At 35.6% G+C, this 25205-nt stretch overlaps 1 protein-coding gene across 2 annotated transcripts; it reads right to left on the minus strand.

Annotated features, from left to right (window-relative positions):
* Positions 1 to 1571: 1571 nt before the first annotated feature.
* On the minus strand, positions 1572 to 13507 carry LOC108145274. Of its 2 annotated transcripts, XM_017270567.2 has the most exons (3): positions 12469 to 13507; positions 3250 to 3818; positions 1572 to 3195 (listed from the first exon to the last, which is right to left on the minus strand). In XM_017270567.2, the coding sequence occupies exons 2-3, from the start codon at positions 3750 to 3752 to the stop codon at positions 1887 to 1889; spliced, it is 1812 nt and encodes a 603-aa protein (XP_017126056.1). In that variant the 5' UTR covers positions 3753 to 3818; positions 12469 to 13507; the 3' UTR covers positions 1572 to 1886. The 2 variants fall into 2 exon arrangements, with proteins under 2 accessions (XP_017126056.1, XP_017126055.1); XM_017270566.2 differs by having other exon boundaries at positions 1572 to 3818; positions 12469 to 13504.
* Between the last annotated feature and the right edge of the window lie 11698 nt (positions 13508 to 25205).

Consider the following 25205-nt stretch of genomic DNA (forward strand, 5'->3'; position numbering starts at 1 on the left):
AGATTTTCCAATTGATTTTCTAGTCTGTATACTACTATTTCACATAATATCCTGCAATAAATAATAGGCATTTTGTTAGATAAGGAGAACTGAAATTATTTTCATAACTAAATGATTGAGGTCAAATATATATAGTTTACTTAAGCCTTTACCCAAATAATATTTATATTTAGTTTATATACGATTGTAATAAACTAAATTTAAGGAAATAGTTGCCTACAAATGTTGCCTACAAATTACCTAGAAAGTTGAAACGCAAACATAGGTTGATAATTCTCTAATGTACGACGGCATCAGGTTCCTAAAATATTTAATCCTAAAACATCGTTTTTAGGTAATATGACCTGTTTTTTAATTACCCATTAGGCTATAAAATACCAATTCCAATTTTAGGAAAATCTTTTTCCTTGGTGTCGTAATTCTTATGCAGCGCAATTTTGTCAAAACGCCTTTTTGAAAAAAAGCCTGTCAAAAATACAGTTTTCACTTCGGACGACTTTATCATATAGTTCCCATAGGAACAATCGTAATTCTATAAAAAATAAATGAATCAAAAATTTTAACTTAAGATTTGTGACATGTTAAACAAAAATATTTAAAACTTTGCTATTTCGGCGTTGACAGCAGAACCTTCTGCAGGATTGTTAGAAAATGTAGGCTAAATTTAATCCGTAATGCTTATAAAAAAATATAATAAATCTTAAAGAACTAAAAAAAAAGTTAAAAATCGTTCTTTTGCCCGATTGTTCCTAGGGCAGCTACATCTTATTGTCGTCTGATTCGGCTCGTTCCGAATTACTACTACTTGCAATGTACAAATAGTTCAAAATCTGAGAGACTAGTTTGTGCAGAAACGGACAGACGGATCGACTTTCCTAGTGATGCTGATCAAGAATATATATACTTTATAGGGTCTCCTTCACTGCGTTGTTAACTTCTGACTGTAATTATAATACCCTCTGCAAGGGTACAACAAGAATGGAAGCAAACTTCGGAAAGCCGAAGTTCGCATACGCTTGCAAAAATAAAACAGCTAAATTTCGAATTATAATAATACCCATTTAAACCCATTGAAGCTATGATGACTTCCACCCCAATTATTCGATCGATTCGATGGCATCCTATGAGTTATTAAACCATTTCTAGTCTAAACATATTAAAAAAATATATTTTTAATATTCCAATGGTTTTCATGGGATGTTACAGTCGCCCGATCCGGCGGCTCGTTCCTGCAACAAATGGAAAAATTTTGGGAAAGTTTTAGCAGAATAGCTTTTAAGCTAAAAGACTAGTTTGCGCAGACTGACAGACGGACAAATGGACAATGCTGATCAAGAGTATATAGACTTTAAGGATCAAACTTCTGACTGAAATTATAATACCCTACGTCTCAACTAACCGTTGTCCGATTTGCGGACAATAGCGTTCTAAATGCGCAAGTGTTTTCGTCACCACGTAGGACATTTTAAACTAATTTATTAAAATGGTCTTACCATTACATTGGAATAGTTAATAAACAATCTCAAACCACTTAAGAGTGTCCCAAAAATACACTTGGAATGACCAGGATTAGGACCATACTAAAAATTGGACTTTATTAATTGTGATTATCGGGATGAGTGAGATAGATTTACAGTACAGAGTTTTATCAAGTCACTAACTTATTTAGCAACCTACGAGGTTTAACAATAGTTTAACATTTATTTACGCTCGTTAAAACATATAAAACTACACTGAAGAACCCTATTTATCAAGTATCGATTTAGGTATGTATGTGTTTGTATTGCAGGGTGGGTCGTCGGCTTCAAATGAACTAGTATATGCAGTATATCTATTGACCCTGTCACATTTAACCAGTGTGGGAAATGTGGGCGGTCTGATCTGATCTACTGCTTCTGTGAGACTATTTCCGTCTTCGGAGGTGGCGTTATCGAGGACGTCCGTCCAGTCTTGGACGCCTCCATAGTGGCTCGTCGAGCAGCTGCGGCCATGTACGTGCCGTAGTACCTGCTCAGCATGTGCGGATCGACTTGGTTGAGTTCGATGTACGCGTTGGGAATGGCCACTCCGAGAGGTGAAGGCCTCGCAGCGGGCGGGGGACACTCCTCCAGGGAACTGGACTCCTCGTGCTGGCTGCTGCTGCTGCCCAAGGACCTCGCCGCCGAGCTGGACACGGAGTAAGGGTGCTGCTCGAGATCTTCCGGATCAGGATCAGGATCAGGATCTGGATCTGGATCTGGATCTGGATCGGACAGTCTGCCATCGCTTAGGTACGAGTTGTTGTCCTCAACAGAGGCAAACAGCTTCACTCCGCTCTTTTCCTGCCCATCCGGATCCGCATCCGCATCCGCATCCGCATCCGCATCTGGATAGGGATCGGGGTCGGGGTGGGAATTGATGCCTTCGTCTACCACATCGACGTTGACCTCCACATCGACATCGGTGTCGATGTCGATGTCGGCGTCGGTCACGGGTTGCTCCAGTCCCAGGACAACCTCGCGGTGTATGGTCTGCTTCGTGATGACCGTGTGGGTCTGGGTCGTCGTCCTCGCGGTGGCAGCTGGTCTCACCGCGGACTCCTGGTCCTCGGACACAATGTCGACGATCTGGACGTCGGGTGCCAGCAGCGAGGCCACGTCGAACTGCCGCTTGCGAGTCTGCGAGAACATGTTCGCAATGGTCGTCGTCGTGGTGGAGTTGATGTAGGCGATGTGCTGATGCTGGTGCTGGTGCTGATGCTGATGCGGCTGCTGGAGCTGGAGCTGAAGCTGGTCGAGCTGGGTGGGCTGGAGTCGCGGCACGAGCACGGGCGGATCGGCGGGATAGTGGGACGAGATGGCTGGTGCCGAGCTCCGGTTGAGGAACTGGCCGATGTACTGCTGGTGCGGGTACGGGTATCCCAGAGTCGACAGTGGAAGGGCGGACTGCGCGCCGGGCGGAGGCGGGGTGGTGAGGTCCAGGGGGGGCGGGCTGGGCGAGTCGGTGCTGGCGTCGTCCACCGACAGACCCATGTGCTTGCGCACCTTGCGCTGGGCCTTGCGGCGTCGGAAGTCGCCCTTGCGGAAGTCATCCATGTTGGCCGGGTGGATGGCCCAGTAGTGCCCCTTGCCATTGGCACTGCGGCCGGACTTGATAAAGCAGTCGTTTAGCGAGAGGTTGTGCCTGATGGAGTTCCTCCAGCCCGGGCCGCGGCTTCTAAAATACGGATAGTTATCCAAAATGTACTGGTAAATGTCTGAGAGGACCAACTTCAGTTCGGCCGAGCTCAGAATGGCCATGGCTATCAGCCCAATGTAGCTGTGCTGCGGCTTGGGCTCCTCTGGCTGGAAAATGCGCTGCGTCTGCGGGAACAGCGAAATGGTCGACAGGGCGGCCATGCGGTTCGCTCCCGCAATGCTGCCCGACCCCTGGTGTCCGTAGGGGCTCAGGTGCAGCCACGGGGCACCCGCTCCTCCACCTCCTCCAACTCCTCCAACTCCTCCAACTCCTCCACCTCCTCCTGCGCCATACTGCGGACAGCGGAAGCGTTCGATGCTCAAAGCGTAGTTGTACAACTGCAGGCGGTACTGTTCCAAAGCCATTGTCGTGGCTTGCGAGTGCGAATGCGACTGCGAGTGGGAGTTTCTCTGCGTTCCAAGAGGATAGATACTAGACAACGTTGGCTGCTTGGGCACATTCTCGTTGCTCGACGTGTTCACATGATCCCGATCGGATGTGGTCGCCTGCGAAGCAGCCAAGTCAGAGTGAGCCATTTGCCTTGCTTACATCCAGACTACAGCGTTTTTTTGTTTCCATCCGCGAAGATCACCAAATCGAACCTGTCCAAAGCAAACAAAAGACATTCTTAGTAACGATCAAATGCTTAGGTTGTGTGTTGATATGACAATAAAAAATAAATTCGTGAAACTCCTCTTTTAACAAGTACTAGATTTACACGTTAGACAAAAACAATTCATTTTCATTATTATCAATTGACATCAGAAATGTATTCCATTGGTCAATTTAAAATCTCAGATAACAACCGATATAGAAATGGATAAAGTTTGGACACCCCTGTGTTAACCACATTTTAATGCAGAATTTTGTATTAAAACAAGCCGAAGTTTATATACCCTTGCAGCTAGTGCAACCATTACTTGGTCTTTAAAGCAGGTAAATTTCGATTTACATGCGTATATGTTTTAAAATATTGTAGCTGCACTCATAGAAATATTTTTCTAAATACTAAAGAATCGCCCAAATAACAAATCGCCGGTAGTTTAAGGTCGAATTTTTTTTTTAAGAATTTTTTTTTAAATCTGGGGCGATTTCATCCAAGCATATGCCCACATTTTTATACCCTTGCAGAGGGTATTATAATTTCAGTCAGAAGTTTGCAACGCAGTGAAGGAGACATTTCCAACCCTATAAAGTATATATATTCCTGATCAGTATCACTAGGAGAATCGATCTAGCAATGTCCGTCAAACTAGTCTCTCAGTTTTAAAGCTATCTGCATGAAACTTTCCCAAAAGTTGTCTTTCTATTGCAGGTAGTATATAAGTCGGAACGAGCCGGATCGGACGACTATAGCATATAGCTCCCATAGGAACAATCGGAAAAATAATTGAAAAAAAATTATAACTTTGCTGTTTTTTAATTTTTTGTTTAGTTCTTCGACATATAGCAATGTTTATTTATTTCAGAATTATGGTTTAAATTTCATCAAAATCGGTCGACTATAGCATATAGCTCCCATAGGAACAACCGGAAAAATAAATAAAAGAAATTATAACTTTGCTGTTTTTTAATTTTTTTTTTAGTTCTTCGGCATATAGTAATGGTTTAATATTTCAGAATAACGGATTAAATTTCAAAATCGGACGACTATATCATATAGCTCCCATAGAAATAATAAAATTATATAAAATAACTATCTAATAAATCATCATTGCTTCAATGGTTTTAGATATATACGCAAGTAAATCATAATTTTAATGTTTTCAAAAATATTTAATTTTGCAATAGCTGCAAGGGTATATAAGCTTCGGCTTGCCGAAGTTTGCTTCCTTTCTTGTTTAATTTTTTTTAGTTCTTCGAGATATAGTAATGGTTAAATATTTCAGAATTACGGTTTAAATTTCATCAAAATCGGACGACTATATCATATAGCTCCCATAGAAATAATAAAATTATATAAAATAACTATCTAATAATTGAGCTGCAAATCATCATTGCTTCAATGTTTTTTTAGTAAATCATAATTTTAATGTTTTCAAAAATATTTAATTCTTGCAATAGCTGCAAGGGTATATAAACTTCGGCTTGCCGAAGTTTGCTTCCTTTCTTGTTTCCAATAATTAAAGGGCGAACTCTCCCTAATTGTAGAACAAAAAGTCATAAAAAATTCTATGGAATCCATAAAAATCGCCCTATAAAATTGGTAGCTCAGCGCTCTAATACGCTGCCCTTAAAAATGTTGGGAAGCTGAGAGGCGTGGGTTCGATCCCTCGGAAAGTCGTATGTTTCTTTTTGTTTTATTGTGTTTACAATTTTTTTAAAGCCTAATGTTAAATGTTAATTCTTTGATACTTGTTGAAACGATTTCATTAGCGCAACGCAATAAATAACCTTAAACTTTAACTCGAGCCCAGTCTCTGGAAACAACTTTTTTTTAGCTACATTTAATAAATTAGCTGTCTGCACAAAACTTTCCCAAAAGTTGTGTTTCTATTGCAGGTATTACATAATCGGAACGAGCCGGATCGGACGACTATAGCACATAGCTCCCATAGGAACAATCGGAAAAATAAATAAAAGATATTATAACTTTGCTGTTTTTTAATTTTTTGTTTAGTTCTTCGACATTTAGTAATGGTTAAATATTTTCGATTTACGGTTTAAATTTCATTAAAATTGGACGAATATATCATATAGCTCCCATGGAAACAATAAGAATATAAAAGTTTTTTTTTAAATGTAACTTTTCTATGTTGTAATTTTTCTTTTTTAATTCTTTTTGATTATTTAATTATTTGACAGTTCAAAATTACGCTTTTAATTTTATTATCCAAAGGAACAGTCGAATAATAGAGCTGCATTCATCATAGCTTAAATTTTTTTAAACATATACGCAAGTAAATCATGATTTTAATCTTTTCAGGAATATTTAATTTAATTTAATTTAATAGCTGCAAGGGCGTATGAACTTCGGATTGCCGAAATTTGCTTCCTTTCTTGTTGTGTAAGAAAGTGGTTAATATAATAGCCGACATACATACATATGTATCAGATCCCCACAGTTTAAAATGGTTTTTCACCACAAGAAGCCCTTTTCGTGATTTTTCATCTTACTGTGCGGTCTACGGAATGGCCAATGCTCAATTCAATGTTGATCTTAGGCATTTATGTTAATGAGTACTCCTCTTGACGCCACTTTCGAAGTGATGAAGAGTTTTTGTTTGTTTTGAATGATATACCAAGAGTACTCTTCAGGCTTTAAGTAAATCAATATCTACGACGATCAGTATATATGTGTAAAAATGAGAAGGCAAATGATAAGGTGCGGCTCACATATTATTGTTATAGATTGCAAGTCAAAACTTAGGCTAGGCTTAATCTTAAAAACACGGTAAAGTAATATCAAACTGAGCAGTTATAGATAATTCGACTCGACTCGATCAAAATTTGTATTTTTGAAGTCGCCAAACTCTAAAAAACCGAAAGTTAAAAATAATAAGTACCTACGTTTTAAAAATAAACTAAATAAACTTTAACTAAAGCATAAGTATTAGTTCAATAGTAAATAATATAAGGAGTTTACTTTCTAAATTAATGTATTTACCGAATAGCCCAAAATTGTAGTACGATGTTATTTTTAAAGCACATGTGCTTCAATACTATAGTATTGAACTGCTAAACATAGGTCTTATACTATTTAGTATGAAATTATTGTGAATTTTTTGTAAGCACTCATAAAATCGCTCATGATTCGAAATCGCAATAGAATTAAAAGTCAAAATGGAGATATTAAAGAAGAAGAAGCATGTTTTTTCTATGACTAAAGACAATTTTTATACCCTTGCAGAGGGTTTATAATTTCAGTCAGAAGTTTGCAACGCAGTGAAGGAGACGTTTCCGACCCTATAAAGTATATATATTCTTGATCAGCATCACTAGTAGAGTCGATCTAGCCATGTCCGTCTGTCCGTCCGTCTGTCCGTCTGTCCGTCTGTCCGTCTGTCCGTCCGTTTATATGCAAACTAGTCTCTCAGTTTTAAAGCTATCTGCATGAAACTTTCCCAAAAGTTGTCTTTCTATTGCAGGTAGTATATAAGTCTGAACGAGCCGGATCGGATGACTATAGCATATAGCTCCCATAGGAACAATCGGAAAAATAATTGAAAAAAAATGTAACTTTTCTGTTTTTTAATTTTTTGTTTAGTTCTTCGACATATAGCAATGTTTATTTATTTCAGAATTATGGTTTAAATTTTATCAAAATCGGACGTCAATAGCATATAGCTCCCATAGAAATAATAAAAATATATAAAATAACTATCAAACAATTGAGCTGCAAATCATCATAGTTTCAATGTTTTTCAGCATATACTCAAGTAAATCATAATTTAAATGTTTTCAAAAATGTTTAATTCATGCAATAGCTGCAAGGGTATATGAACTTCGGCTTGCCGAAGTTTGCTTTCTTTCTTGTTTTTTTTTAATTTCACCACCCTGGCAGTGGGTAGTTTTCTTAAAATTATGACGATTTCTTTTTTATTAATAAAGGGCGAATCCGCATTTTATTTTAGAAAATTATATTAACAAGAAATTGTTCTATTTTTATAAGTTTTTTTCAGCTGGAGGCCAAGAGTTCAAATCCTTGTCATCGCAAGTTCCAAAATAAAATTTGTTTAACTATAGTTTTGGTTTTTTTTGTCGTTATTATACCTTTGCAGAGGGTATACAAGTTTCAGTGAGAAGTTTGCAACGCAGTAAATGAGCAATTTCCGACCCTATAAAGTATATATATTCTTGATCAGCATCACTAGGAGAGGCGATTTAGCCATGTGCGTCTGTCCGTCCGTCCGTCTGTCCGTCCTTTTCTATGATGTGGTTTTTAGTTCTTCGAGATGTAGTTTAAATTTCATTTAAATCAAAGGACTACATCATGTAACTCCCATTAGAACCATCAAAATAATAAAAAAAAGGTAATTTCTTTTTTTGAGAATTTATTTTTAAATTTCTTTTGGACATAGTTATATTTTTATAGTTCAGATTTACGCATTTCATTTTATTCAAATCGGAAAATCTGTTCCATGGAAACGATCGAATAATTTAGCTGAAAATCAAGATTACTTAATTTCTGTTAGCTGAAAGGGTATATAAACTTCGGCTTGCCGAAGCTTGCTGCCTTTCATGTTTTATATGAAGTTTTTTGTTTTGGGATCAATTTTGATAGCCTGAATAGCAAGCCTAAAGTGCGTCTAAAAAAATATCTTCAAGCAATTTTAATTTCTCTTGGAAACTACTAAAGCCCTGAATGATTGGAGTCATAGTTCCCTTTTTTCCTGAGCCATTCGATCCCCCATGTTTTCTAAGTCATAGCTCATGGGGCTCATGACTCCTATGAGTCATAGCTCATAACATGATCTATGATCTACTTGATTCATAAGTACAGCTCATGTAGCTCGTGAAGTGACTCGTGTCAAAATAAAAGAGTTTTGATCCAGCATTCCCTTCTTTGAGCTCCAATAAACGAACGAATCGAAAAAATATTTTGAATATTTTATTTAGGAAAAACCTTTGTTTTGTTTAATTTTTGTATATAAAAATTATTTGAGCATATAAGTTCTGTTCTTGTCCGAATATATCAATACACAGAAGACTTTGATCGCCTCAAGTAGTGGAACACCAATTAAACAAACTTACCAGCAAGCAGCGCCTCATTGGAAAGAACATTTTCCCAAGCAGGAAATTTGATTTGAGAGAAAATGGCCGCTATTATATCAAAGAGATCAAAAAAATGATCTATTTACATAATAATATTAAGAGCACAGACGAATTATGATTATAATCAACTTGTTGAACAAAAAAACTTTAGAGTTTTTGGGCAAGGGGCTCGAAAACTCTGTTGGCGCGAAATAAAATGGTCCTCCTGCTCCAAAGAATTCGCGGTTTGTGCTCCGACTTAACGGAGAAGTCTATAATCGCAACCGGACATTTTGGGCACTACTTTTTTGAGCAGCGTGTTCATTGTGCCTCTGAATTTTGATAATGCTGATCTGTTCTGTGAGTTACTGGAGTCATGAGCCATGGGAGTCATGAGCCCCATGAGCTTTTTCGTTTTGGATCAGATACAAACGATCATGTCAACTTTACATGACCTGAGCCATTCGAACCTTAAATATTTTTGATTTGATTTACTAGAACCTATGTTTTAAAATATGAGTCAACCCTTTTTTCATGGGGCCCATGACTCCATCATGCAGGGCTCTAGAATCTACAGTCTTCTGTGTTTCTTAATATCGGATTAAACAGTATTTCATATGGATATTTAAACGGATTTCCTATAGCTATTTATTTTAAAAACTACAAAAGACTATAAATTTGTAATGCCGGGTAATTTCTACTTAAAAAATCAAAGAATTTAAAGTATAAGTCAGTTTCAATTTATAATACAAGACATGGTAAAGGTGGCCTTGACTTTTTAAAATTGGAGAAAATAAGTTGTACTATAGTATAAAATCCAATTAAATATCCTGAAAGTTAATTTTTAGTACAATTTAATGTTTTCAAATGATAAAATAACTAACGGTCACCGACAATTTCGCCACTTTTCGATTTATCAGCAAAAGAACAGGGCGTTGTTTTGTTCGAAATTTTTATACCCGTTACTCGTAGAGTGAATGGGTATATTGTATTCGTTACAAGGTTTGTAACAGGTAGAAGGAAGCGTTTCCGACCCTATAAAGTACATACATTCTTGATCAGGATCAATAGCCGAGTCGATCTAGCCATGTCCGTCTGTCCGTCTGTGTGAATGTCGAGATCTCGGAAACTATATAAGCTAGAGATTTGGGACTTGGCATGCAGATTCTAGTAGTTCCTGAGCAGTGCAAGTTTATTTCAAAACGGAGGCACGCCCACTGTAACGCCCACAAATCGAGAAAGTATGTACTGTCTTCCTGAGACATGTTAGAACGTAGGGGTTGGTTCTGAGTGCGAGTTTCGGCCATATCTATCGGCAGACACAAACATTTTTTTTAATCGAGCTGTTATCTGTTATCCTAGAAGTTATGGCGCCTCTGCCGCCCTCTGCCGCTGCTCAGCCACTGATCGACTGTTGTTCAGATGAGAGACAGAGAGAGAGGGAGAGAGAATTACAAAACTGTTAGTTCTCTTTAAAAGAGAACCAAGGAAAGCAAAAACATAAATAGTTGTTCGCCTAGGCAGCGTATTTGTCACGCTAATTTTTCTTTTGTAAATAAATGAAAACCTGTTCGTAGTAGCTGGAAAATACAATACTTTCAAAAAAAATCATTGCCGGATATGATAAAAAGACGGAAAATTGCAAATTCAAAATAAAAAGACTGCTGAGTTCGTAACCGAAAAGTGTAATGATTTTTAGCAAATAAAAGTTAGAAGAAAAGCAAACCTTTATACGTTAAAATAACCGGGATAACTTACTTTTACAACAAGGCCTAGTACTCAGATCGACGACAACCGTTCGCCGCCGTTGAGAGAGAGCGAGAGGCAAATTTTTGCACGTCGGTACTCAGATCGACGGAAAAAATACTAGAAATGTGCAGAGCGTTGCCAGACGTCTGGGATGAACTCTCGATGAATGTTTGTCAGCTCTGGCGAAAAGAATTAAAACTTAAATCTTTGGCGTTGTTGGATCTGAACTTGCAAGCGAAATGGAGGGAAAAACGACAAAAACTCGAAAAAGACGCGAATCTGCCACCATTCCAATACCAAATTTATCGCCGACCGAAGCGCACGATCTGGGGTAAACTCTGAAAACTTAGGTCTCACTAGAAAGAACAAAGTTTTTCGCTGGCCAAACTGTTCGTCAGTCTGAGTACTAGGCTTAAAGCTGGAACTTAACGTTTAAAAGCAAGTGTGTCCGTGGACTTATTAAAAGTCTCAAGCAATATCCATACATTATAGTTGTCTCTTTCTGAGCTTGAATGAATCCGTTAATGAATGAGGCCAACAATGTAGCGTCATACCCCAATTACATTTCGCGATATCACTCCCAAAAAAGTATATTTATGTCGTGCATTACCATCGAGGACACAATTTTATTGATCCTTTTTTGTTTTTTTTTTATTTTTTTTACTATTTTAACTTTGCTTGTGGTAACGCGTTTTGATTCCGAATTATCCTGGTTTTACAGTAGAAGATTTTAAACTACAGAGTATAGGCCTCATAATATGTTGTATACAATTAATAATGTATTGTTTGTATTTTTGACTCTTCGCTATAGAAACAAAACCACATAGCATAGACCTTATGTTATTAGTACTTATACTTTTAATACTGCCTGTAGTTCATTTTCAAGACGCTTATTTTAAAGTTTCGGTTTTTTTGTATATTGGTGTTTTGAAGGTGAGAAAAATTATACTTTTTAAACTTGATACTCGTAGAGTAAAAGGATGTATTGTATTCGTTAAAAAGTATGTTTCCATTAAAATATATATATATATTGCTAGCCAGGATCAATAGCCGAGTGGATCTGCCCATGACAGTATGTCCGTCTGAACGACGTAATAACGTAGAGATCTCGGAAACTATAAAAGTTTGAGATTTGGGACTTAACATATAGATTCTAGTTATGCCTACACAGCGAAACTTTATTTCGAAATGTGTCCACTGCCACTTTAACGCCCACAAATCGATAAAATCTTTAAAATCGATATATTATTATAACATTATTATGACCCCGGAGGTCATACTTATTTTGAAAATAGGTACCAGAGTAATGGGTATCTAAACGTCAATGCACTCTACTAAAGCATTCTTCTTGTTATACCCTTGCAAAGGGTATTATAATTGCAGTCTGAAGTTTGCAACACAGCAAAGTAGGCATTTCCGACCCTATAAAGTATATATATTCTGGATCAGCAGCACTAGGAGAGTGTGTCTGCCTGTCGGTGTGTCCGGTCTGCCCGTTCATTTCCTATTGCAGAAGGGAGATAAGTTGGAACGACGAGCATGAAGCTGCCATGGGAAATATTGGAAACCTAATTCAACTATTCATTTTTTTGTCAAATACTATTTTTCTGTTTACTTAACTATTTTCATAATTATAACCTATTTTGTAAAGGCTGGATCAGTTTTGGGTAAGTGTTAGTTTCTGTGTTTGGCAACTAGAAATTTAAACTACGGGGCTTTGGCATAATTTAGGGCCAATTTCACACATGAAATATAATATCATCTAGATTGGAATTATTTGACAAAGGTATCATTTTAAAGTGAGCTTACGATTTGACTGCGCCATTGTTGCGGTGTCGTTCTGGCATGTCCGCATGCGATGATGATGCGATCTTTCTTCAATGTGTTGATAAGTGTTAACAATTATTGGTAATCACTGTCACAGGTAATCATGTGTCGTACATATTATGTACACATTAGCGACACTAGCTTATCGGAGCCACTCAAGCACTGGATTTTTGACGTGCACACGATTTGAGAACACTTTGTATTGTAAATATTATACTTGTATTTGCAGAGAATCAATCGGAACATCGTCGGAACTCAGTAACGTGCGGTCGGCGCGGTGTTCGAACTATGTCTGATTCCGAGCAAAATGGCTGAGAGCCTGGCCACAAGGGTGCGAGCGGTACGGATGGTCATGGCAGGCCACGCCCCGCCTGGATCGGCGTGCCCATTGGCCAAGCTCAGAGGGTGGCATTCTAGAGACGTCACAGATGTGTGGACTGTCCTCTTCATTCTGTTCACGCATTAGCGCTGTCCTTGTTGGGCCCACTGAAAGTGAGGAAGGGACTTGAGCAGAGCGAACACACCTACACCTGTCTTTCTCTAGCACCCGCAGTAATGTTTAGTTCCTACACAATGCGGTGTACAGATCCGATACACATAACGGTTTAAGTGAACTGCTTTTGTATGTACGGGATCAAGGTATACTGAATTTGCATTGTAGGTAATCAATAAAAGCGCCACCAGATTGCTTATTTACGGGCTTAGGTTTTAATTAAACTGTTTTGAAAACATGGCGATACAAGAGAAGGTGAAAAACTGTTCACACGCCGAACGGATGTTCCATAGTTTTTGATTATCAAAATATAATTCATTACCACTTGCGTTCCACCCACACTAAAACAATAATAAAAGGGATGCCGCAGCTGGTTGATTGATAACTTAGATAAAAAAATAACAAGAAATAGACGCTCAAAGTTCCAAGTTATTTATTTTTACCCATGCAGCTGTTACAAAAACAAAATTCTCTATTTTTTCTGCTAAATTTCTCGGTCATTTCCATTATTTATTTGATATTGATGACCAATTTCAAAAAAATTGAAATTGAAATAGTTAGCCATACGTATATTTGTATAAATTCGATCTAGCCATGTCCGACTGTCCGTCCGTCTGTATGAACGTCGAGATCTCGGAAGGTATAAAAGCTTGAGCAACAAAGCCACGCCCACTAATCGTGAAGGTGTGTACTTTCACTCTGTGACCTGTTAGACCGTAGCTATTGGGTTTTGGTGGATGTTTCGGTCATATCTATCGGTAGCTATATTTTTAAAAGCTATTGTCAATTTATATTTAGCTTATGACGTCCCGCATATTAAAAAACGGAGTTCGATCATGAAGTGCACGCACCTAATTTGTGAGAGCAATTTGCAATGTGCGTGCGGTTCTTACTGTTCATGTGTGCTCTGCCACTGCTCTGCAAAAGATAATGCTACTGGACTTTAGTGTTGTCCAGGCAGTTTAGCAGACGTCGCCAGTTATAACCTGATTATTTTCTGAGGGAATATTTATTTGGATATTTGTTAACTATTTAGCGGGTATAAAACAATCGGGGAACTTGACTATAGCGTTCTCTCTTATTTTCACCTATTTTTCTGATTGTTCACATGGGAGTTATATGATCCAATCCGTCCAGTTTCGACTTATATACCTGCAAACGAAATAAGACTTAAGCTTTAAAAGTAAAGAATACTTTTGCGTAGAAACGAAGAGAGAGACGGACAGAGGGTCTTGGCTTTATCGACTCTCCCAGTGATGCAGATCAAAAATATATATACTTTAGAGCGTAGAACATGTCATTCACTGCGTTGCAAATTTTTATTTAAATTTATATTTATTTATTTTTTTAACTTTTTAAGAAAACCCACTGGCTTAACGCTTTTTCCCGCTAGCTTTAAAACGCCAAAGTTTCTAAACGCCATGTGCGCTTTTCAGAATTTTGCAATAAAACCGCCTGTGTAGCCACAAATGCCTAAATTCTTTGTTGAAGTAGGACGCAAGTGAAACATTAAAAATGTGTACAAATTTATTCGAATGCTAAATCATTTTTCGTCACAACATTTTATAACAGAAATTTTGTACGTTGGAGGTGAGATCGTCCCGATTTTTTACCTCTTTAAAAGGTTTTTTTTGTTTGGTACAATATAGCTGCTATAGATCGACTTAACTTAAATGTTTTAAAAGTACAGCTGTAAGTGTATATAAATTCGACATGCCGAAGTTTGGTTACTTTCTTGAATCTATTAGTATACCACGATAATCGTTAGTACTAGAACACGAAATTTCTACATTATTTTTCCGAATTTTTTTCAAAACAAAATTCTTCGTTAAATTACAATGACTTGCAAATTTAATCGATGAAATCCTCCAGAGATCAAACCTTGACTTTCCGGTGCAGACTCCATTATGATTTTAAAAATTACACTCAACATTTTTTGTATGGTACCATTTCCCTATTTTCAATTTTATTTTTATCTCCAGATCTGTTTTACCAATTTCGGTCATCGAAACTTTCCCATACATGTTTAAAGATAGGTTTCCTAAAATAGTTTGAATAAATTAAGTTAAGTTCCGACAGCATAAGCTAATTCTTAAAAAATACACGCCTGAAAACCGAAAATAATTTTATCACAATAATATATTATCACAATCCTATGTAACTTCGTGAGTTTTAATCCGCATTTTTTAAAACCTTGACCAAACCATCTCGAAATTAAAAAAAAAAAATGTTTAATTTGATGGGTAAATTAATTTTCACCACACGATGAGCTAACACATTAGCAACCAGCCCACATATCTACTTTGCTTTTAATTGACAGAGATCATATTCTTTTGGTAGGCAATTTTTCTATGTGTAAATAAAACTCAAAATGTTTTATTATTTCTAAGCAAAATCAATAAAATTAAAATAAATGAAAATAATAATTTTTTTTTTTCAATATCGCTTATAATGTTATTTATTTGTTTTTTTTACACTTCCTTGGAAAATACTTAAGGGGTACTTCAGAAGCGTTCTAAGTAAAGGTTCCCCGGTATTTGTGTTTTGAACAGTTTTATTATTTTAAATCTACCTACTCCACGCACATTGTTAAAATCTTAATCTTGTCGACTCCTAGCCAAAATTGCCACCTTTTTTGGGATTTCCAGTCGCAAAACCACTTTAAAAGATTGCCAGCAATGCGATTAAGATTTGCAAAATAATCCCCCTTTGTCATTCAATACATACATCTCATCTTACCAAAACTGAAAGACTATATGAGTGAACAGTTTTTTCAAATCACTATTATTGTTTGTACTCGACACTTTCTTTTTAAAATCGCAGGCGATCACAATGACATCTATTATTGCTAAATGGGGTTCTTTAGAAGACCAGCCTAATGAAAACCACTTATAATTGTTCTTTGTTGAGCGCGAGTATTTATGTAAATAAACCATTCACACATTTCGTGAGCTCGTCCGGATTAGAGCCAGAGTCCTGCATAAATTGAAGTGCTTGCTTTATTCTGCCAACTCGCTTTTATATGTTTTAGTGACTGGTATGATCCAAGTTTCAACTACAAACATAAGGCTATGAACTCCCCTATGTTCCTCAGTACAACTGGGCCAGAAGATGAATCTCAGAAAAATGTCTAAATAGAAATCTTAAATACTAACTATACTTCTATGGATCGTGCATTTAAAAAGAAATAAGGGAGACGTCTGTCACGTCACTCTGAGTCAAGTTAGAAGTACTTTTGTACTTTTTTTTTATTCTATCTATTATTTTAGAAGTTATAGGGTTATTAAGTCTTTTGCCGCCGCTCTGCCGCTGCTCGGCCGCTGCTCTGCCGGTAATCGCTGATGTTGAGAGACAGAACGAAAGAACTGTTAGCGGTAGATGGGGGGTCTGCATTCTCTTATTGCTGACTATGCAGTCCGACAGATGGCGCCACCTGAACTCCGAATATTTAGTTTGAAATTTTTTAGCTGAGTAAAAGGTTTCTAGTAGTAGGGGATCTCGACTAGCGAATAGCGTTCTTTCTTGTTAATTTAAAAATTTGGTGGTAGTTGAATTAAAAAAGAACATATATTCTTACGTATACTTGTCAAATCCTGTATCAACTAATATAGTATTCAACTTGAATTAAACCTATTCGCATATTTAAATGGTATACAACATTTAAACATTAAACATTTAAGAACTATTAATTTATAATATGATACTTAGATCTTATAGATTTCGGAATATTATTTGTGGTTTCTGCTTTGCTGGAAGAAAAGAATGAATCTTGAACGCATACATTATTAGGAGACTTCGCCATCGATTGCCATCGGAACGCCACTTGCAGGATGACTTATCAAATTCCTGAATTCTAGCTATCGTCGAACTCCATCCCACAGTAAAGTGAAACGTGTGACCGCTTCAAAAATTGATAAGAATCGTTTCCAAATGTATGGGAGCAGGTGCGTTACGTTCCCTTTATAATGTTCTTATTTTAGTTTTTCTCAGACTGTGTTAGGACAGGCAAGCCAATCTTTTCAAATAGAAATTCAATGAAGCTTTTTATGCATTTTATAGAAGCAGAACTGGCAACAATCCTACGAAAAATGTTCTGATTGGAGAATTAAGAAAAATTTCACCGCTATAACATTTTTGCACAATCGATTTCTAAAATTCTTTAAGCCATCTAGTACTAAAAAAATATTGATAAAAGAAACAGCGATCGAAGTGACCGCCAGCAGGGAACGCAGCTCCATCGTTTACCAACTTCTCATCTCTCCCATAAAAGCATCAAAAATAATAAAATTAATAGGAAAAATTAATTTAAAAAAAATTATAAATTTGCTGTTTTTTAATATTTTTTTAGTTCTTCGACATATAGTAATGGTAATATATTTATTATTGAAGGATACATTTCCGATTCTATCAAGTATATATATTCTCGATCAGCATCACTAGGAGAGTCAATCTAGCTATTTCCGTCTATCCGTCCGTTTATATGCAAACTAGTCTCTCAGTTTTAAAGCTATCTGCATGAAACTTTCCCAAAAGTTGTCTTTCTATTGCAGGTAGTATATAAGTCGGAACGAGCCGGATCGGACGACTATATCATATAGCTCCCATAGGAAAAATCGGAAAAATAAATTTAAAAACAATTATAAATTTGCTGTTTTTTAATATTTTTTTAGTTCTTCGACATATAGTAATGGTAATATATTTTAGAATAACGGTTTAAATTTAATCAAAATCGGACGACTATATCATATAGATGTAAAAACTATAAAAATATAAAAAAAAATTGTATTTAAATGTAATTTTTATATTTTGTAATTTTTGTACAAGTTTTTTTTAAGATAACAAGAAAAGAAGCAAACAAACTGAAGTTTGTTCACCCTTACAGCTTTGCATAAATCAAATATACTTTAAAACGTCTAAATTTCGAATTATTTTTTAAAACAATGAAGCTACGATGATTTTCAGATGAATCGTTCGATCGTTTCTATGGCAGCTCTATGAAATCAATTTCCGATTTGAAAAAAAATTAAAAACGTAATTCTGAATTTTTCGTCAAGCCGAAGTTTATATACTTTTGCAGCTATTGCAAAAATTAAACATTTAAATTTAGAACTACATGAGTACACATTAAAAACCATTGAAGCTACGAAAATATCAATGATATATGATAGCGTTTTCCGATTTTAAAAATTCCTATGTTCAAAAGAATTACTAAAAAAAATTAAATTTAGAAAAGAAAATATTTTTTTTTCGTTTATTTTTAATATTCCAATTGTTTTAGTTGCTTAAGCCATTTTCATATTTAAGGCAAATTTTTCGTTGGTACAACTGCATACTTACTTTATTGAATGATAATTTAAATGATTCTTGTCAAATAGAAGACCGTAATGCGTGCAAATTGTTTGATAATCACCAGTCCCAAAGGAGTTGATGAATTTCGTCGAGTCTTAACTAACAATAGAAAATACATACATCCTTGATAACCAACGAAATCAGATACGGGGGTAGAAAGCATACACTCGCAAAAATCTCCTTGAAGCGTTTATTAAATAAACTTTGTATAAAAGTGAAAACTAAAATATTTCAGTAAATAGCTTTTTTATACCCTTGCAGAGGGAAAACTTCAGTCAGAAGTTTGCAACGAAGGATTGAAGAAGACATTTCCGACCCTATAAAGTATATATATTCTTGATCAGCATCACTAGGAGAGTCGATCTAGCCATGTCCGTCTGTCCGTCCGTCTGTCCGTCCGTTTCTACGCAAACTAGTCCCTCAGTTTTAAAGCTGTCTGTATGAAACTTTCCCTAGAGTTGTCCTTCTATTGCAGGTAGTATATATGTAAGTCGGAATGATTTAATTTTTTTTCGTTCTTTGACATTTAGTAATGGTTAAATATTTTAAAATTACGGTTTCATCAAAATCGGACGACTATAACTTAAAGCTTCCATAGAAACAATAAAAATATTAAGAACAATATTTTGAAAAAGTGTAACTTTTCTATTTGCAATATTTTTTTTAATTCTTTGTGACTTATTAATAATTTGACAGTTCAGAATTACGATTTTAGTTTTATTAACATATGTTTTAAACATATACGCAAGTTAATCATTATTTCAATGTTTTCAAGAACATTTATTTTTTGCAATAGCTGCAAGGGTATATGATCTTCGGTTTGCCGAAGTTTGCTTCCTTTCTTGTTTTTTTTATTCTAGAGATATAAGAAAAACAAAATTTGTATTTAGTTTATCTGTTTTTTTTTTTTTACTAAGAAATAGGATAAAGTATACTTTACAAAACAATTTAATATAAAAATAAATTATATATTTTAAAAAAGAATTCCATTTAAAGGTAATCTGTTCACGTGTGCAATTTAACAACTTGGCGTGAAAAGGCAAATGTCTTTTTTAACCAAACCTAAACAACTTCAGTGAAGAAATAACTCATTTAGTGTCTCGCTAGTGCCATTCAAGCGGTAAGTTGCAAATAATTGGAAAAAAAATGTGCGAAAAACTTGTTTGCTCATTAAAAGCATTTTATAGCATTTCAAATGAATTTATAAAATTTGTAAATATTTTTTACAAGTGTAGTCTTTGCTCATTTGCTATTAGCTGAAAGGCACAAACAAGATTGCCACTGCTCGACGACGGGAAATTGTTAAACGGTATTTAAACAGCAAGCCGATCTGGTCTGGGACAAGGACAAAGGCCAGCTAATCCCAAGACGCACGCACCCCAGGAAGCAACCACAAAAATGTGTAATTTCAACAGTAACGGAGCAACAGCGACATCAGTCATGCAAGGATAACACCAACAATACGGCGTATCAGCGATGTGAGGAAAGGGCACAGGCACAGGCACAGGCACAGGACGCTAATGAAATAAATGGAACAGCTCTGCTGGGCGCAACTTGGGTGTGGGTCCGGGTGACTTTAAATATGGACAAGTGGAGTGGGCGGTAGGCGGTGGGCGGTGGGCGGTGGGCGGTGGGCGGTGGCTGGTGGGTGGTGGTTGGTAACTGCAAAAACAATTTTTCTTATAGAGGATATTTTGGGCTGCCATTGGCGCTCGACCAAGTCGCTTCGGAAGTCGGTGTTGAAGTACCCTGAGCGTATAATCCGTTTACAACCAATAAATCCCATTGGGGAATAGAAGCCATTGAAACTCGCTAAGCCAGATGAACACGGCCATATACATTAATATGACTCAGACAGAGGCGGATGCACGGGGGGCGAGGTTTCAATGTTTCAAAAGCCCCCTAATTGGTACAGCAATGTTTTCCCAAAAACGCAATAGTAACTACCAAGAAAAACTTGCAACACCTTCCAAAAAATTGTACATCCATTTTTGTGCTGTTTTTATTTTCATGTTTTAATGTCCTGCTGTGACTGCCATATCCATATCTGATTTCTTTAAGGGTCAGATATGTTATGTGTCAGATATGTTTGTTCCGAAGGACCTTGTGCATTTTGTTATATGGCAAGCACACTCCAATATGTGAGAGAAGGCAACCAAAAATAGCCACAAATATCATTTTACATATATTTTTTTAAAAGTCTGTATAAGCACTATAAATTCATAGTTATCGACAACTATGGGCGACAAAGAAATTTCTAGCATCGTCAATTTAGCTTTAAACTTAGCTAAGCAAAGTGAAATCGGCAAGCCGAAGTTCTTACATCCTTGCATCTTTTCCAAAAAACTATTTTTTCAATTTACTATATGTAAATTATTCCAAATTAGGAAATTAAATTTTGTCGCTCCATAAAATTGTTTTCCACTTTTGGCAAGTGGCAAGTCTTTACGAACTGTACACCCAGAAAAAATTCCTGTGAAAAGTATAAAATCAAACCTGAACGTAAGCCCGTTTTCTCATACTTCATAAACGCTCGTTCATAAATTTTCACCAACATTTTAGGGTTGGATTCCGATCTAAAAAAATATATATTTTTTTCCCTCTTCCCCTTCTTTCTTTTCTCGTTGATTTCACTTAACTCTCTGAAATTAAAATGAAAGGAAATACCATAAACTGAGAGGACAGAGGAACAGAAACTTATTTTTTTTCGCACTCAGCCGGATCGGACGACTATAGGATATAGCTCCCATAGAAACAATCGGAAAATTAAATTAAAAAAAAATTACAACTTTGCTGTTTTTTTAATATTTTTTCTGTTCTTCGATATATAATAATGGTTAAATATTTCAGAAATACGGTTATAATTTGACCAAAATCGGACGACTATATCATGTAGCTACCATAAAAACAACAAAATAATAAAAAAAAAATTTTAAATGTAACTTTAAGTTTGAAAATTTTTTCTCTTTAATTCTTTGTGACTTATTAAAAATTTGACAGTTTAGAATTAAAAGCGTAATTCTATTAAAATCGGAAAACGATCTCATAAAGCTGCCATAGGAACTATCGAATAATTGAGCTGCAAACCTAATAGATCCAATGCTTTTAAGCATATACGCAAGTAAATCATAAATTTTAATGTTTTCAAGAATATTTAATTTTGGAAATATCTGCAAGGGTAAATGAAATTCGACTTTCTTGTTTTCATTTAATTTTATTAAAGAACAAGTTTCCTAAAGTTGCTAGCCCAGTATTTAATGCTCGCTTGGCCCTTAGTTTAAAAAAGGTTGAAGGTAAAACAAAAAACACAAAAGAAAACATATATTTTTATTATTTTTGGAAAAAGCAATACAAATACTTTGCTATAAATTTTGTAGTCACTTCAAGTCTAAATAAAACCGATTAATTAAAAAAAATGCGTCCTTCACAGCGTACACAGTGACTGAAATGTACCCTCTGCAAGGGTATAGAATAATGTAAGTCTCGAAACATTGTTGAAATGTAATCTCGACTGAATCTACACTATGAAACAATCGTATTGAAAAGTTGTCTATCATTCCTGAAAAATTGTGGTGTTATACACAGCAAATTTTGTATAGCCAAATATAATAGCATTTAATAGCTTTATTCTTGTTTTAACCAAGACGAATTTAAAAGTCAGGCTGGAAAGTGGATGGTGCGTTTTCATTGTTCGGCAAAGGACTGCTCTAATTGAGTTATATGAGCTTCGACTTGGTGTTGTAATTGGGCGGTTGCGACAGATGTTGAAACCAGATACCTGTTTATTATCTGATAGAACTGGTTATGTTTCCACATTGAGGGTGCGCAACATTCTGTTCATGGTGGTGTTTTTCAACAACTTAATTCAACGGCATACACTTTTCGCACTTGATAGCAAACACTTTACTTTACCCTTTTAAAAGACTTATTTATAGCAACGTTTATACTAATTAGTAGTGGTAATAAATATAAGTAGCAAGGCCAATTATACAATTGGCTGCACTTCCGGAAAACTCCAACGCCCGATCATTTTCAAATTTTTAGGATCCATATATTTTGGGGTCCTTTGCCAAAAAACACATACAAACAAAATATCAAGGACTGATTTAAATATACATATTATGTTTTGTAACTTTTTTCAGTTAAGTTAATATTTAAAGAGATATAGACCAAAACAGGATGCTTTTTATATCCTTGCAGAGGGAATTATAATTTCAGGCAGTGAAGGAGACATTTCCGACCCTATAAAGCATAACTAGGAGAGTCAATCTAGCCATTTCCGTCTGTCCGTCCGTTTCTATGCAAACTAGTCTCTCAGTTTTCAAGCTATCTGCATGAAAATTTTCCAAGGGGTTTCTATTGCAGGTAGTACATAAGTCGAAACGGCCGGATCGGACGACTATAGCATATAGCTCCCATAAGAACAATCAGAAAAATAAATTAAAAGAAAATTATAATCTTGTTGTTTTTTAATATTTAATAGTAATGGTTAAATATTTCAGAATTACGGTTTAAATGCCATCAAAATCTGACGACTATATTACATAGCTCCCATAATAGCAATATAAATATTAAAAAAAAATGTTTTTAATGTGAATTTTTTTTTCTATTTTGTAATTTTTTTTTAATTCTTTTTGACTTATAAATGAATTGACATTTCCTACTACCTGTTACATACTTTTCGACGAATACAATATACCCTTTTAATCTACGAGAACGGGCATAAAAATTAAACATTTTTTAAAAAAAATTTCTGATTGAAATTATAATAATCTCTGCACGGGTACAAAAATTAAACATTAGAAGTTACAATTTTTTTTTTTTTTTTTTTTTTTTATACTCCGATTGTTGATTGATTGTTGTACATTGATGATATAGTCGCCCGATTTTTATGAAATTTAAACCATAGTTTTAATATTTAACCTGCCACAAATTATCGAAGAACAAACAAAAAAAGGAATGAAAATTCCTTTTTCCACAGAAGATGATGGCCATTGTATAGACTCAAAAAACATCACAGAAGGCGCTGTATCATTGATTCATTTCGTAATTCATAAGTAAACCCTTTGAGTTAGTGGTGCATTCTGCCTGATTTTTATACCCCTCATGACCAACACGCAATTGTGGTCTGTCAGCTATTCAAATCGATACAGAGATCTCTTGCTTGATCACACGAACCATCTGGATAGACGTCTTGCTACACCAGGGGGTCGACGACTTCCCCGCAGACGGCACTCGGCGAATTATTGGCCGTGATAGACACGGGCGCCTCCTATAAAATCTGCAAAATACTGACATCCTATGACCTGCCCTGGAAAGAGAGCACCTAATAACCAGATATTTGTGATATTTGGAACACTCTTTCATAGCATACACGAAAACAAGGACCATCCTTGTGTGGAGTGTAAAATATATAATTGCCTTGTTTTTATTTAAAAAAAAATTATTTTATTTTCTAAGAAAAAATGAGTTGCCCAAAAATTACCTTTAATTAAATACCCATTATATTATATATATATTAAAATAAATTCCCTTAAGGGGAATTGAAAATTTGTTCTGAGAAAACTATTAAAATTTAATTAGCTGATATTTTGTTCACATTTAAACTGTATTTTAAGACTAATTATTGGGAAAGATGTTTTATTTTTTTAATGCTTATCTCCGGTAGCTCCTCTCTAAAAATGCGTTTTGCGTTGACCACTTTATTTTTGGACTTGATCCTAGGGTCAAATCTAGTAATTAAACAAAGTTTTTTGACAAAATTGCGGTTTTTCAAACAAAATAATGTATTTTTTAGGAAATTCGGTTTTAAATTGCTATAAAAAATATATTTATCGAAATAATAATAATATATTTAAGAAGCTCGTGTTAAGATTTAAAACTAATCGGTTTAGCCGTTTTTGAGTAATGTTGGTCACCGACTTTAAAAACCCAATTTTGAGTACAACGCGTGTAAAGTTTGTACTTCTAATTGCAAGCACTCTGAAACGCCTGTTTAAATTTGGGTGTTACTTTGAAAATATTCACCGGAACGATATGAAATATTCAGTGTGTGTTCTTAAATATGTGTACATAAACAAAATAAATTTCCGCCGACAAAATAAAATAAATACCACCTCCCCTGATGGAGCTTTAATAAGGGATATTTTTTATTAAATATAGAACATCATTTTGATGCCGATCAAGAATATAGGTATATACTTTTCAGGGTAGAAAATTTCTCTTTCACTGACTTGCAAATTTCTGACTAAAAAAGTGCACAAATTTGGTTTGTACCAACCAAGGTCAAGTGAAATTGAAAAAAAAAGAGGTTCACTATCTGTCGCACCTAAACAAAATGACATAAAATCACAAATGTAAATTAAATACAAAATTAATAATTATTAAGCATTCGTAGATTGATCAAACTTTTGTAAAGTCTAAAAGCGAGTCAAGTGAAAAGTCAAACACAGTCAATACCAAATTTACAAAACAAGACTCTGTTTTGTATTATTTTGCGTTCAAGTGGAAAAAGACAAAAGTCGTTAATTTGTTTGATTGCGCAATATATACATTTAAGAGTGCACAAATTTCACACAGCAACGACCAAATAATAAGGCAGCGACAAAGCCTGCGCCTGCCGAAGGCGGAAACAGAACCAGCTGAGAGGCAGGGCCGCAACTAATGTATACTTCTCTTCCTCTACACTCACCCTGTCCAATGTTATTGCCACAGGCTGTGATGGTTGTACAACCCTGGCGAAGTTAACCGACAAAGCATACGACATCAATTCGCCGGACGCTTATTTATTTGGTAACAATGAATCTACAACTCTGTTAATGTATATATATATATCTCTATACATACATACCTATATATATTTATATATATGTATATA

Source organism: Drosophila elegans, unplaced genomic scaffold (genome assembly GCF_018152505.1).
Source record: "Drosophila elegans isolate 14027-0461.03 unplaced genomic scaffold, ASM1815250v1 contig_349, whole genome shotgun sequence".
NCBI classification, from domain to species: domain Eukaryota; kingdom Metazoa; phylum Arthropoda; class Insecta; order Diptera; family Drosophilidae; genus Drosophila; species Drosophila elegans.